This window comes from Paramormyrops kingsleyae, chromosome 16 (assembly GCF_048594095.1).
Source record: "Paramormyrops kingsleyae isolate MSU_618 chromosome 16, PKINGS_0.4, whole genome shotgun sequence".
NCBI classification, from domain to species: Eukaryota; Metazoa; Chordata; class Actinopteri; order Osteoglossiformes; family Mormyridae; genus Paramormyrops; species Paramormyrops kingsleyae.
Window position 1 is genome coordinate 15,313,247 of NC_132812.1, and position 15,261 is coordinate 15,328,507.

The 15,261-nt window shown below is 39.4% G+C and overlaps 1 protein-coding gene and 1 long non-coding RNA gene across 2 annotated transcripts; one reads left to right on the forward strand and one right to left on the reverse strand.

Moving 5' to 3' along the window:
• The first annotated feature begins 1,052 nt into the window (after positions 1-1,052).
• Positions 1,053-2,283, forward strand: LOC140578691 (uncharacterized). The gene is made up of 3 exons (XR_011982956.1): positions 1,053-1,653; positions 1,790-2,072; positions 2,200-2,283. It is a non-coding gene; the product is annotated as an uncharacterized lncRNA (long non-coding RNA).
• Positions 2,284-12,390: 10,107 nt separating this feature from the next.
• LOC111852299 (transcription factor Sp5-like) lies at positions 12,391-15,017 on the reverse strand. Its single transcript, XM_023828062.2, has 2 exons — positions 14,680-15,017; positions 12,391-14,297 (listed from the first exon to the last, which is right to left on the reverse strand). The coding sequence occupies exons 1-2, from the start codon at positions 14,728-14,730 to the stop codon at positions 13,227-13,229; spliced, it is 1,122 nt and encodes a 373-aa protein (XP_023683830.1). The 5' UTR covers positions 14,731-15,017; the 3' UTR covers positions 12,391-13,226.
• Positions 15,018-15,261: the final 244 nt, after the last annotated feature.

Here is a 15,261-nt window from a genome sequence, read left to right on the forward strand (position 1 = left end):
TCTGTACAAGATTTAAGGTTTTAAATGTCAGCACGGTTCCAAAATCACTACAAGTCCTCAAAAATTATAGGGAGGTGACAAACACCATAAAATGAATAGGAATTCTTACTACATTGATATTACATATTAAAACATTTCGGAAACTGCAAACCAGTTCCACATTGTGAAAGCTACACGCGCTAACTACTTTTAAAGTCCGATGTATTTTGTAATAAACAATAAAGAACAGTACAGTTTAATACAAAACGAGTCACGAAGCAGCCATTTCTCGACGTTCCGGGGATCCTAGTGGAGGCGTCGCTTTGTGTGGATTTCAGTACTTGGACAGTTCCCCTAACGCCTTTCAGCCAGACATGATCATTTTATATTCAAAAATGATTACATGACGTATACGCTTGCTACAATGTTTATCTGAATCAATTAATTATTAGGTTGCAAATACATTCATTAGATATGAACTATAGAAAAAAGACATCCCGTCACCTGTTAATTGGTATATGAATAGCTTTTCTTAAGCTTAATGGATGCCACTTCATTTCTAAGACGTTCTATCTTAGAGCTTGTCTGTGTAGGATTTGCAGGCATTGCGCACATATCATAACATTTATTGTACTGCACTGCACTGTGTGTCATCGCGACTTCTGTATAAAGCTGCACCTCCCGCCGTCTCGCAATGTTTTGTACAGTCAGTGTTATTGTGTTGTCACTTTTGTTACACATAACCCCGTGGTCACACGTAAAAGCCTTCAGTTTCTCTGGGTGTTTGGCAATAAACACTAAAATGAACTGAATAGATCACCAATATAAACAGTTTCTGCATATGTCTTGAACTAAATTTCCTGACTATACCGGATGACGTCAAACAGTAATAAAACAAGTCGCCATGTACGCAACTCTAACGGAACTGCATTTAGGACATATTAATGAAGAAAAGGAACCATGTTTTAAGAACATTTGTAATACAATAATGTTGACAGCAGATGGCGCTCGTTCACGATACAACTGAGGTACTGAAACTCGCCAACGTTTCTTTCTGCCGTGTTACAGTTTTTCTGAATTGCTAAAACACTAAATCCCATTGTAAAAACTAAACTATCAACTACCAAAACTCTTTCATCAAATCAATTCCACAGTTGTCAAAATCTTAAACACTATTCACTTGGTTAGGACACAATTTGCAAATCTGAATCTCCCATTTACCAAAACTCTAACCACATTCTCAAACACAAAACACATTTAGCAGTGTGGTGCACTTGTACCCAGAATGATGCACACAGGCTACAGAAGTTAAACACAACTAACACACTGTTTTCATCATTTACACACTACCACTCAAAATTGAAAACACATGTGTCCAATCAGTGAACCCAATTAGTAAACAGTATATAAGCCTAGTCAAATGCAAATGGCATGAGTGGATCCAACAATGGAGCAACACAATAGAAGAGGAAGAGGAAGAGGAAGAGGAAGAGGTGGTGGGCAAGGGCGAAGACCAAGAAGAAGATCTGTAATTTCAAATGAAATTCGAGCAACTGTCATAGATCATGTTCTGGTGCATGGCATGACTATGAGGGAGGCAGGGCAACGTGTACAACCAAACCTAAGCAGGTTCTCAGTGGCTACTATAATCCGGACCTTCAGAGAAGAAAACAGGTAAAAAGTATACTTGTCTCAGTAAGGGGACAGTGAAAAATATTTTCTCCATGGTACTGTGTTTGAAAACATTTACTGAATAAAATATATATGTATGTATATATGTATACTTCTAACTAAATGTTTTTTTTTTTAGAATTGAAAGACGGCCACATGAGGGTGGAAGAACACGCATGTTCTCACAACACCAGGAGACACTTATTGTGGATATGGTCCGTCAAAATAATGCAATTCGACTGCGTGAAATACAGCAACAGATTATAGAAGACAACATACATTTTGAGGGAATAATTAGTGTGAGTCTGTCAACAATTGACCGTGTCCTGCAACGCAACAGGATAAGGATGAAGCAAGTTTATCGGGTACCATTTGAGCGAAACTGTGAGAGAGTGAAAGAGCAACGATGTCAATATGTGCAAGTAAGTAAACTTTTTTACAGTAAACTCAGTACTAGAATGTATCCTGTATTGTCTGGGAAGCAGCACATGTATACATCATACTGTGTCATTTACAGAACTAAATGTAGTTTGTTTTCACTGTGTACAGAGAATCTTTGAGCTTGACTCAATGGTTAGGCCTCATGAATACATCTTTGTGGATGAAGCTGGATTCAATCTAGCAAAAAGGAGAAGAGGTCGCAACATCATAGGTCAACGTGCCATTATTGAACTGCCTGGCCAGCGTGGTGGAAATGTAACTATCTGTGCTGCCATCAGCAGCTATGGGGTTCTCCACAGTCATGTTACTGTTGGGCCATACAACACTGAAGTACTACTAGCATTCCTAGATGGCCTACGGGATGCTTTGCTTGAGCAGAGAGATCGCGAGCAGACAGAGCATCCCATGTATGTTATCATTTGGGACAATGTGAGCTTTCACCGTGGTCAAAGAATTCGCGATTGGTTTCACAATGAGCAGCATTTTATGAATGTGTTTCTTCCACCATACTCTCCTTTTTTAAACCCTATTGAGGAGTTTTTCTCGGCATGGAGATGGAAAGTATATGACCGAAACCCTTACACGCAGGAAAATCTGCTTCAAGCAATGAATGGAGCATGTGGTGACATTGGAGTGGAATCTTGCCAGGGCTGGATTCGGCATGCTAAAGGTTTCTTTCCCCGTTGCCTTGCAAGGGAGAACATAGCATGTGACGTGGATGAAGTCCTGTGGCCTGACCCAGCACAGAGGCGTGATGCTGAGGCAGAATAATTTTTCTGAATATGCGGTACAAATATATGTTTTTTTTTTTTTATGTAAAACTTTTTTTGCTGCAGTTCTTTTTTGTTTATATGTGTGCTTTTTTGTTTAAATGTACAAGGATGAATGAATGAATAAATAAATATTATTTTCCCGCTATCCCACAGTGTTTTGTACTTATTTATGTAGTGTGTAATAGTTGCTAAGTTGTGTTTGCACATTGGCTGGTTTTGTGTGGTTTTTGACAGTAGTGCTTGATTTTGAGTAAAGTTAAAATAGTTTTGGGTCAAATGTTTGGTTTTGCAAGACAAGTTGAAGGTTTTGTGAGTGTAGCTTGAATTTTAGAATTTGTGTTTAGTGTTTTGAGACAAAGAGATGAGATTTTAGGAAATGTGTTTTAGCAATTCAGAAAAACTGTAATACAAGGCTATTTGAGTCACGATCCAAAGCCATCCTGTATCCGTATGTCAGTTAATAATTGATTTTAGGGGCCCCTCAAGGAGTCATAGGTGAGGACATTGGACTGAGACCCCATAATGCCTTAAATTCCAAGAAATAAGAAAGAATTAAAAGTGTCTGCGTAACAAATATTACGTTGAACTGTAATATTCTGAATGAGGGACACAAAAACAACTTTGAAAAAAAAAACCAAAATTTGAAATAAATTGTTATCTAAAAGTACAATCTTTTAGATAATTATCTTTATAAAAGCCTGCATTGTTGGTGAAACGGATCTCTGATATGAATTTACTGACAGATTGAAAAAGTATTGGTGTTGGGATGAATATTGAACACAAACACTGAGTAGTATATGCTGTCAGCTTAAAGAGAGCCTCAATCTGCCCGGCATGACAAGCGTGTGACGTGCGAGCTGTGTTGTGCGAGCCCTCAAATGGCGTTTATGAGTCTGCAGATTGTCACTGATGGACTGAAACAACATTATGGACACGCTGCCTGACAGGATTTACTAGAAACACAAAATCTAGGATGGATTTTTTTAAATGGCTCTGTAAAAGTCTGTGAGCAAATGTCAGCATGAGATAACATTGCTAGAAGATTCAGCACACAAATGATCAGATCACTGTACGTCTAATGATCATGGAAACGAATGTGGTGGTTATGCAATTTTAGCATTTTAATTGCAATCATTTACCCTAACATTATCGATAATGATGCTGTACATATATGACATATTGAAAAACTGCTGAAGGGTGCCCTGAGGCTATTACATAAAACAAACATAACACAGATTCAATTAAGCGTCGACAAGTATGTTAACAAAATAAATATCACGCTGTCCACCTTTCAGTCCGCACGGGTAATGACCTTGTTACCCAGGGCTTGCTGGTTAAAATCCCACATAGAGCCAAACAGTGGTAATCGAGGTAAAGCGAGATAACTTTATATTGCTCTTTTTTAGTAGCTGTAGTAACAGATTTTAAAAATGAAGCTGTTCTGGCTAAATGTTACGGTGTGACAGAAGGGACAATCCACACAGAGGCTTGGAGACAAGGGGTTTTATTGTTACTCACAAACTAACAAGACACAAAGGGGCTGCGAGGGGTCAAAACAAAGGCAGGAAATAAAAGCTGGTGTCACTTCATTTGTCTGCACGTCCATTATTAATAATTTTATATATTTTTTTACATCTGTCAACTATTACGCAATACTAACAAGCTGAAAGGAGCCATAGCGCCACCTATTGTAGTGGAGTTGGACATGCTTCGGTCAATAAATTGATTCCCCTCCCATGCATGTATACTGGGACAAGGACAGTAGTCCGATTAAATGACATAGTAAGCTATAAGTGTAGCTCGACTTAGCTTTACATGTAAGCATTACTAAATCAACCAGAACACTAAGGGCCACGATGAACAAGAAACAGGTGAGCAAAATCAATAATCACTACTGACTCAAACACTAGGAAAAACTAGAAACAAGGCTACAGAACATTACTACAAGACTAGATACAAGTAAGGATAACAAAGAACAATGGTGCAAAAACCACTTACGGAAATACTAGAACAAGATAACCAACAAGATAACCAACAAGATAACCAAAACTCAAAATTTTCAACAGATCCCTCCACAGCAGGTTCTCAGCCACATACTGAGTCCATTCAGCTGCACAGCAGCTTGAGAAGCAGGGAAACACACTAGGGACTGTGACAGACACTAAACACAGAAAGGAACAGGATGGCCAGTGACACCTGCTGGCCAAATGGGAAAACGACAGACAGCAGGTACTGATCCTGCCACTAATGTCATTGGCTATTAAGTCATATAGAATAAATTCATATGCTACTTTCATTTCTAAAATGGGGAATATACTGAATGTATGAAGCGAGTGCATAACAGATGGCAGTTTCCTACTGGAATTTCGACTCCCTCTCAGATTCCAAATGCACATTGGTTCTCGGGGACCCCAGGTGTTCCACCTTTTTCTCCCTCACAGCTCCCTGCTGGACAGTCTGGGGGTGCCCAAGGACCAGGTCTAGGAACACTGTTCTACTGAATAAGATGTATAGCAGCGAGAACGTAGTGCACAGACGAAGATACATATAGTGTCAAACATTTAAGGTGCAATGACAGTACACATGTAGGATATCCTGAGAAACAGGACATGTTAATATTATAGAAATAAATATTTAAATATTTAAAGAACAATATATTAGCAGATGATTTAGTGAATAAGAAACAATTTAACTTTTGATTAAACAGAGAGTCTGGAATACAGTTCTTTCAGACACTAGCTCATAGGCAGGGGTAGTAATTTCAGGTCCAGAAAGTACAAATCCAGGCCAAGGTTTTGTTTCAACCAACCAGTTGAGCATAAATAGTCACAGTCCCAGAGTACTCAACTGGTTGGTTGAAACAAAATCTTGGCCTGGATTTGTACTTTCTGGACCTGATCTTTCCACATGGGACACAAAGTCACTCAACTGAACCTCCACCATTGCCACACAGCACACTGCCACACACAAAGAGAAAAACCTGTAGCCAAACACACCCACAAATAGAAAATAGATGGATAGGCCCCAATTGTTTTAACATCACTATCTGAGGTTGAGATTTAGTCAGGTTTTATAACAGATCAGGGACGGGGAAGGGAGAGAGGGCGATGGGACGCAAAGAACAATGACAAGTATATTGTATCTTTTTTTTTTCAGATATCTTGTTACAACCCTGTCCTGGGTTATTCCCTGCCTTGTGCCGTAGCTTCTGGGACTGGCTCTGGAGCCCAGAAACCCTGCATCAGGGAAGCAGGTACAGAACAGAGTTGGATGGATAGATTTCCATGTGATTCATGTTATGCATATATCTCGTGTGTACAGTGGTCATAGGGGGGTTCTGTACAGGGGACATGAGCTTATCCAATCACCGACTGGCATTAAAGCATGACAGAGAGGCTTCCAGCACTCATCAGACCCTAGTGTGACATAGGCCTTTCCAGAAAGACATGGATTCTTAATGCTTCATGTCTCTGCATTAATGGAGGTTGCTGGGAGTCGTGCACAGCCAAGAATATCAGCCGAATGGCGCCTGTTGATCCAGACGCAGCCACAAAAAACACTGATGTTCTTAAAAGATGAGGTAATCTATTTTTTCCCTTCGGGCCTTACTACCGTTTAGGGTATAGAGCATTTTCAGCATCCTCTGATGCAAGCTGACCGCTACTAAGATTTGCTATGACAGGCGGGGGGGGGGGGGGGAAAGTACCTGTCACTTTTACCCAAAAGATTGTGCCCCTGTGTTCTTCTTTTCAATCACACAAAATTTGCCAAGGAGGTAAAATGTATTAATTCATCCCACTCGCCCCCACAAATCCCCCTCCACCCATCTGTCCCTCGAAATCACAGGTGGTCACTAAACATTTCTACCTTTTCCTGGGCACCTTAAATATCCCAAACCTAATAGGCTTTTTAAATCAGGAATCCTCAGTAATCAGGAAACTTCATGCTCCACCAATAATGGGCCCTTAAAGGTCTTAAATAAAACTGATGATTGATACATTTATCTTCTTATCCTGGGTAAAGGGGTGGTGCTTGATGCAATGCCAGGAAGCACATAACACAAGGTACACCCTGGGCAGGATGCCAGCCCCTCACAGGGTACATACATGCCCTTACTTGGTCATGCTACTAAAAATATATTACATATCTTTAGATTGCCGGGGGAACTAGTAACATACAAACTCGTAGAAATCACAAACACAGAATGGAAGCAGGATTCAGACCCCAACCTGTGAAGTTCTGAGTCTACCCCTGAATTATACCTATTTTTTTTCATTAAACTAAGTAGACAACTTGTTTCTTGTGTACAAAAAAGCCCTAATTTATATAATACTTTAACCAAAGCAGACCCTTAAAAACAAGTTTTGACAAAGAATAATTCTCATGCATGTGCTGAGAGTGGTGAGTGGTCCTCACAGCTGTCACTCAAACAGAACAACCTCATTGACATATTAAGCCCCTCCTCTTCATCCAACTGACTGCAAGTTTGGATAGTAGGAGGCGAGCTCAGAATGGAAATGATTTGTGCTCCACTAGCTTAGCTTCATGCTAATCCAGTCCATCACCAGACATCCTTGACGGGAGCTGCTTTCCTCTTACTTCTCTTACCGCTCCTGTGTTCATTCTCGATCTTGATACCTCTGCTGAATGAGGCTTTGAATACTTTGGGCACATCATTCTTTTTGTGACGATATTCATTTGACGCATCATTCAGCCATTCCGTACCCCTTTCCGTTTTTTTGGATAATAAAAAGCAGATCTTCATAAACTGCTGTGAATGTGAAATGTCTGCATGTGCCTCTCTACTCTGCTGTGGGTGGGTGACCTTAAATCATTTCAGATCTAGTCTATGTATCACTTGTTTGAAATAAGAGACTTACACAGCGTTTCTAACCTTGTATTTGCATTAGTTTCTATCTTTCACACATTCATTCATTTTCATGTAGCCGACACCTTTATTAATACAATTTATTAACACAATTATTTTTTAGATTTTGAAATCTATAGTATAGTATAGTATAGTATAGTATAGTATTCTTAGAGGTTGACTTCCAATTCTGCACCGCTGCTAATATCCCTCCTCCTGAACTCTGAGAACTGCTCCTCAGTGCTGGTCTTATTTTACTGGTCTAGTCCATTTCCTCGTTGCGAGGAAATGATTAATATGATCATGATCCAAGCATTTTATTACTCTGCTTTTCTCCTCTTATGTGGTTCCATGTGCTTGATCTTCCCAATAAGTGTGTTACCTGTTCCCTCTCTCTGAGCGAATGTGTGTCCAGCTTCTCTCCTGTCCGTATGTAAGCCTGTCTCACCCTGCACCCCCCAAACAGATCTTCTGGCTACTCAATCCCTATATCGTTTCCTAACTATAACATTGGCTTAGCGTATTTGTTTTCTGTCTGCTCCGTGCCTGGACCCCCACTCCCTGTGACATTCTGTTACTATAGTATAGTATAGTAGAGTATAGTATAAGCAATGAGTATCCAGCCTGTTTGCATAGCAGGCAAACAACAGGGATAATATTTTGTTGGAAAATTGGATAAAACCTGTCGATAACCTTTTACACATCTAACAGTAGAAGCAGTATTTTTACCCAGAGTCAAAGCCTTCAGCTTATCTGCCTATTTCATTACTTCTGAAAGACATCGTCATTCATGTAGTTTGCAAATACGAGTCTCTATTTGATTAAAAATAACAATTAATCACATTTAAGTACAGGTTAATCTAAGTAAAGGTTTCAACCTCCCAGCTCTTGTATAAAGTATGAATAATGGATCAGTTTTTATAAAAAAAGTCTAGAAAAGACGGCAATTTCCATACACTTACATGACTGTTTGTTCGACTGAAGCCCGTCATCTCACTGTTCATGTGGTACACAATCCCTCACAGAATATATTCCATCTGGAGATACTGGTTTTACAGATACAACCAGTAGACCTACCTGTTGTCTTCACTGTTCGCTCTGGTCAAAAGGCTGCAAACGGTTAGTTGCATTTGTTTTGTTAACCTTCCGTATTTTCTGCTTATTTTTCTCTTGGTCTTTGAGAGCCTTGTAGTTTAACACCCCCCTCACCTTGTTGACATGGGGTGGCTGACAGGTAAAATGCAGGGACCCACATCAAGTTGTTTGTAAGGATTGTAGCAAGTGATTTATAACAGAGAGACAGGACAGGCAAGGAAGGCAATTGTCTGGGCCCCCCGAGCTGAAACGGGGGGGAGCAAGGGCGACAATTACAGAGCACATTGTAACGACAAATCTGCTTTATTTCTGTTTTTCACAAAAGTTTAAATAAAGGAATTGTGTTTATTCTCTTTCTTGATATTTATTAATTTAAACTTCATGGTAAATAATGGTCATAATATTGAGTTGAAGGGCACCAGAATCCCTATTATCATTTATTATTGTCATTTATAATTTTTTTTTTTTAATAGTCAAGCAAAAGTGTTTTTCATGACTGCGGTCTGTGTTCATTCTGTTTAAAATATAATTTCTAAAGTATTAGGAGATAAGTTTTTCATAAATTATTTACATTTTTATGAAAATGCATAGTACTTGACTATATTTTGGAACTCTTTACAATTTCAAAATTTATTGCAAAGGCAAATAAAAAGACAGATATGTGGAAATTATTACAAAATGAGACGTATATATTTAAGGTTTTTTTTGTCTCATTTAATACACCTGTATATGGGCACCATTAGTTGCACGAAGCACATCAAGGAGGTACTCGATTCCTTGTCATGTTCGCTGTAGCATACCCTCATCAATGGGGGCAATGGCATCAGTGATCCTCTGCTTTAGATTAGTGATGTCCCGTACCTTTGTTTGCAATGTGATTAAAAACTTTGATAACTACTGAGTACATAGAACAAATCTGATGAAGATATCTCATCAATTGCCTTTGTAATACATCTTTGAAATTGTAAAGAGACTGTATGAACACCCTGTATATTATTAAATAATATATAATGCACATTAGTTGAACAAAACAATTAAATTCCATCTGTTTTCCATAACTGCATGTCCGGCACAGCATCACAGACAACTTGGATCCTATTGCAGGCATTACAGGGCACGAGGCACCACTATAGGGCAACAGCTCCAGTATAAAGTAAGGGCAATTTATAGGCACTAATTCATTTGACTGAATGTTTTTGACCATGGAAAGAAAGCAGAGGACCTAGGAGAAACCAGTGCAAACACAGAAAGAAGATTCAAACTGCACAATCACAGCTCCAGAGGGTGAGGTTCAAATCCAGTACCGCAGGTATGAGGCTACAGTGAAACTGAACTAAACATATTCAGGGGTAACATATGATTTTGATAGCAAGAGCATAAATAACTTTGCTAAAAGTATCAGATCAAACAATTCATTTTATATAAATTAAGATATACAATGAACATTTAATTGGCAAACCGTATGGTACCGGAATGTTGCTGCACACATCAATTAACAAATGACAGGTGGGAACATGTGGCAAGTATTGATACTAAAATGAGAAAAATACCAGCAATTTGTAAAATGCATGGGTTCCAGCACTTGTTTGATTTCTGAGTGCTGTGAAGCAGGCCTGGATGTTTCGGAACATAAAGACACAGAAATGTTTAAATAATCTTCGGTACATTCAAGCTCAGTAATCCTGAATACTTGAATCAGCAAAGCTAATGAAGCCATTTAATTCCCAATGTCTGCTGTCAATAATGCTTTTGGCTTTATTTATTCATTTAAAGGTCCTTTTAACCTTTTTTTCTCCCTCTTTATATAGGCTGCATGCACACACATAAGTCTGTGTATAGAAATTTATATACACAAATGTATATATGTGTGTGTGTGTGTGTATCTGGCCTTCATTGTACCCCTCTTACAGACCAGTGAAAAATAACTTATTTTTATAAGTTAAAAAGTTAAAACTAAAAAAAACTTATTTTTAGTTTATGTGTATCGCATACACATAAACAAAGACTTCAATAAATCTGCAGTAGAAGTACTTTTTTACACTGCTGTTGTAGATTCTTGTGCTGTTACTTACTTTACTTGATACTGTTATTCATTTTGCCGCTGCTTGAATTTGTATTTTTTTGGTCTTGTTTAGTACTTTTTAAAGACCATAGAGTAGCAATTGTACTGACAATAAAAGTTTCATTCATACATTCAGTCATTCACACACACACACACACACACACACACACACACACACACACACACACACAGACACACATATGTATATATTTTTTAGACTGATACACATACCTGCATAGAGACTATAACTATGAAACAATTATGCGGGGTTCCATCGGGTCTCCTTTAACGTGTATTCTTTTCTTTTGACATTTTGACATGGGGGCTCATCCCGAATGCCTGTATCTCTTGTTGTGAACCAGCTGTCACTGTCATGTGACTATCACATGACAAAACCATCTCCGCTGCCGTTCTCACGTCCATTTGTCCATTTATGACAGTACAAAAAAGCTAAAACACCTGTTTCTCAGCAAGATAATCTGCTAAATTTGAGTCATAATTTAAATGGAGTAGTTAGTATTGCATTACAGAAAAGCCTTGAAGAGCAAAACCTTGTCATATTCGGTTATATGAATACAACTGTTTAGTAAAACTTGGATAATTAGCTTCAACGGATAAACAGTCGAAAAACAGATTAGAGAAAGCATTGATCTAACACTGAAAATGCGATAGTGACAGCACGTTGTCATGCAAAAAACAAAGTGAATTACAAAATACGTTTTATTTTAGCTTATGGAAGACAGTTCTCAATTCACAAGAGGGAGCTGATGGGGTGAAACGAACATCTGGCAGATGTCTTTTTGGGTAAATTAATAAATATTGCTAATGTTGTAAATTATGAACATCGACGTTTTCAACTGTATCGAACAACTGAAAGGTTGATCAAAGCAGGTCTCATGTATAAATACTGCAGAGCATGCTATTCTTCTGACAAACAATAGGATATTAAACTTTTCGTGACTTTTCGGTATGAAGGCCTATATTTCGGGCGACTCACGATGTATTCAGAAAGATTTTAACTGCATAACATATGTATATATTGACAGTTTAAATCAGTGTTTTCATCTTTATTCTGGCAATCGCTATTTTTTGGAACTTTTGTGCAATAGGCTACTTTGATCTTTTACTTTTAGAAGAAGCCCTCGAGTCTGATTTGAATTAATAGATCTGGCATTAATTTGCAAATAAATCGGATGTAAATACAATTAAGACGCCAGAGTTCTAGATGCATTCAGTTATTTCCACCACATGTGGTTAACTGGTGTATTTCATCTTATATTTCAATGCTCTAATTAATTATAAGTATCAATTTTATGTCATGCATGGATCTGTATTTTCCTTGTGTTACATGATATGTATTTACCTGTTAAACCTGATGCATCTGTGGTTTAGATATTTGTTTTAGATATTCAGTGCAAAGGAAAAGATGCTGGTTCATTAAATATATTATTTTATATTATGTTATAATAAGACCTCTAAGGTCTTTTAATTGGGCCTATAATCTTGTCACAGTTTAAGGGGGCATCGTGACCCCACAGTGCATTTTAAAAATAAGTATGGGGGCATGTTTATAATTCCGAATTAATTACGAAAGTATATTAACGATTCTTTCCGTAAACGATTCCATCCATTAATTGCCGTGTCTTGTATATATTTAACGGCTGTGTGACACTTACACTGTATATTAGCGCTTCCATTAAAAATGAGTGTCTTAAGTCAAGAGCTTAACAGAACTTGTCGTTCACTTACATAATGGAGTAAGACTTGTTGAATTCGGATTTAACATCTCTCGTTTCCATCGGAACAGAGAAAATAAAAACTCTATCCGGACGAATTCGTTAAAACATATACGGCAATTGGGCAACTTTGGGAATAGGTAAAATATATCACTTTTTATTTCCACACAGTATAGAGTCGTTTCTTTCCGAAAGCATGCGAAGGCGCCCCGCAATGGGACAAAACACTTGAACACTTTCATTCAACAAAAGCTATTAATTGATTTATATACAAATAAGTTCTTCCACCGGAGACAACGTTCGGAAAAAAACACAAGTTCAACAATTTGAACTTCCAAAAATATATATATATATATACAAGAAATACCAGCTGCTGGGGGCGAAAGTTTAGTAAGGTCCTCCAATGTACTTAAAGACGAGTAGGCTATGTCTGGACATATTTACACATAGCAAATCAGTATGTTTCCACTTGACGACCATGAGTAGAAATTGGTAATTCCTCATTAGTAATTTACAAATAACTCCTTTAAAATGATTGTTTTGGACTGGAGGTTCTGTATAGATATATTGCACAGGGACTCCGTAAGCGCCATTCTTGCACCCTAAATGCTTCGGATATCTTCCCTTTTTACTTCGTTTAGGGACTTTTCTTGCGGTTTGACCTTTTTGTTCTGATGCGTTTTGACATGCTTGGCTAGATGGTCGCTCCTCATGAAGCGCTTACAGCAGCTGGGGCAGACGAAGCGCTTCTCGCCCGTGTGCGTTCGCAGGTGTCTCTGGAGCTCGTCGGATCTGGTGAAGCTCTTGCCGCAGAAGAGCCAGTTGCAGACGAACGGCCTCTCCCCCGAGTGCCACCTGAGGTGCGCTTTGAGGTGCGAAGTCTTCCCGTAAACTTTCCCGCATCCGGGTATGTGACAGATGTGCTGCTTTTTCTTTCCCGGCTCCTCGCTGGAGCCCGAAGACTGGCAGTTGGGGCATCTGCATCTCCGGCATCTCCGCGCCGTGGCCAGGGGGGACTTGGTGTGAAGCAGGGCTGCTATCTGGGTCTGATATTGAGCGAAATCCGAATGTCCTAGAACCAGGCTCCGCTGTAAGGGGAACCGAGTGGTCGCAAGAGATGAGGGGTGACTGACGGGATTTCCCTGCTGAAGGCTCCACCAAGGGATATCCTCTCCCGGATTTGGGGAAAGCTGTCTCGGCTGTTGATGGATAAGACCGGAGTGGCCAGGAACGAAACCCGGTATCGCAGGTGCGATCGGGGCTGGCGCTGCATATGTAACAGCAGGGACGTAGGTGGGTGGGCAACTTGACTGTAATGATTGCACGGAACATGGTAACATCTTCACTGGGGAGAACTCATACGGATAGGTGGGGTCGGCCGGTGGCGTTAAAGGCAGTTCGTGATGAGGACCGAAAGAGGACTGAATGTGTGCAGGGAGCTGGGATTTAGGGGAAAGTCCCAAAGTCGGATTGCTGGAGAGAGCAGCCTGCGTGTTTCCTTCGTTGCTCCAGGGGTGAAATATTCGCGATGGAGAGCCGAGGGTCGTGTCATATGGGACTTGAAGGAAATCGGTTGCGTTTGATCCGTGATGCCCAATCCTGTTACAAGTTGCCGCTAGAAGCGCCAGAGGTGAATGTTTGCTCGACTCCGGTGAAGAGTTTGGTGTACGGTCCTGTAGATTATTAAATTATGTTTAATTTCACTGGTTTTGATATATGGTAGCTAAACATTTTAAAAAAACATATGGAATTGCGAACTCACAAAATATACATTTTGATAGGCAGTTTTAGCTTTAGCACAACTAAATAAAAGTTATCTGGCTCCTTGCTGTAGGTCTGCGCAGCCAAAAGTGGAATTCGGTATTCTCATATATGTATTTAATTGAAAACATATTTCAGCTTCTGCGATAACAATATAATAATACAAATAGCTGATCTTTTTACATTGGCTCTTTGTATGGTACTGTAACTGACAAAGGGTCGTGATATAAAAGTTCTGTCCAAAATAATCCTCTAAGAATGTTCTAGCGATATATGGTAACTCGGTATACATACCTGCAGAAAAGCCTGCAGTGTGTCGTTCCGTAGTACAGCCACCGTAGCCATGTCCAACTCTGTTTATATTCGTCTCTTTTTTGTGTAATTAAAATAACTTAAAAACTAACGCGGTTCCAGATTGTCATGTACAGAAGTCTTCCAATGGTCAGCTCCTTCTCCCGAGATATCCTTGGACTATCTGAAGAGTAGGGATCACTTCTTAGAATTTGATAAGGACTTTGGTGGGCCGCCAGCCAGTCAGAAATAAGATTTATTACTTTGAAGTTTGCCGCTGCCCAATCATCAAAGAATAGCGGCTCTTTGAGAGGGGAAAGCAAATCCTTTGAATCCACAAAGCTCCTATGGTGTGTTTGTTGGTCTGGATAAAAGAACTGATTATTTGGGGGGGGGGGGGCGGGGGTGGAGGGGGGTGGGAAGGGAGGAGATAAAGGCGGGACAATTAATGAAGTAATCACTATGTGGGAAATGTATATACACAAATAATTGGATTTTCTTGATCAAAGACCCCCATGCCGCCCGGAGACCCCGGTACTGGATGTTCTAGTCATCTGATCCCCTTTTTGTAATTAAGGATTTGTA

Excerpts from the sequence above, each read along its gene's own strand:
- LOC111852299 (XM_023828062.2), bottom strand. The coding sequence starts at position 14,730 with ATGGCTACGGTGGCTGTACTACGGAACGACACACTGCAGGCTTTTCTG. Across the intron at positions 14,298-14,679 it reads CACTGCAGGCTTTTCTGCAG|GACCGTACACCAAACTCTTC; the intron begins GTATGTATACCG and ends AATAATCTACAG.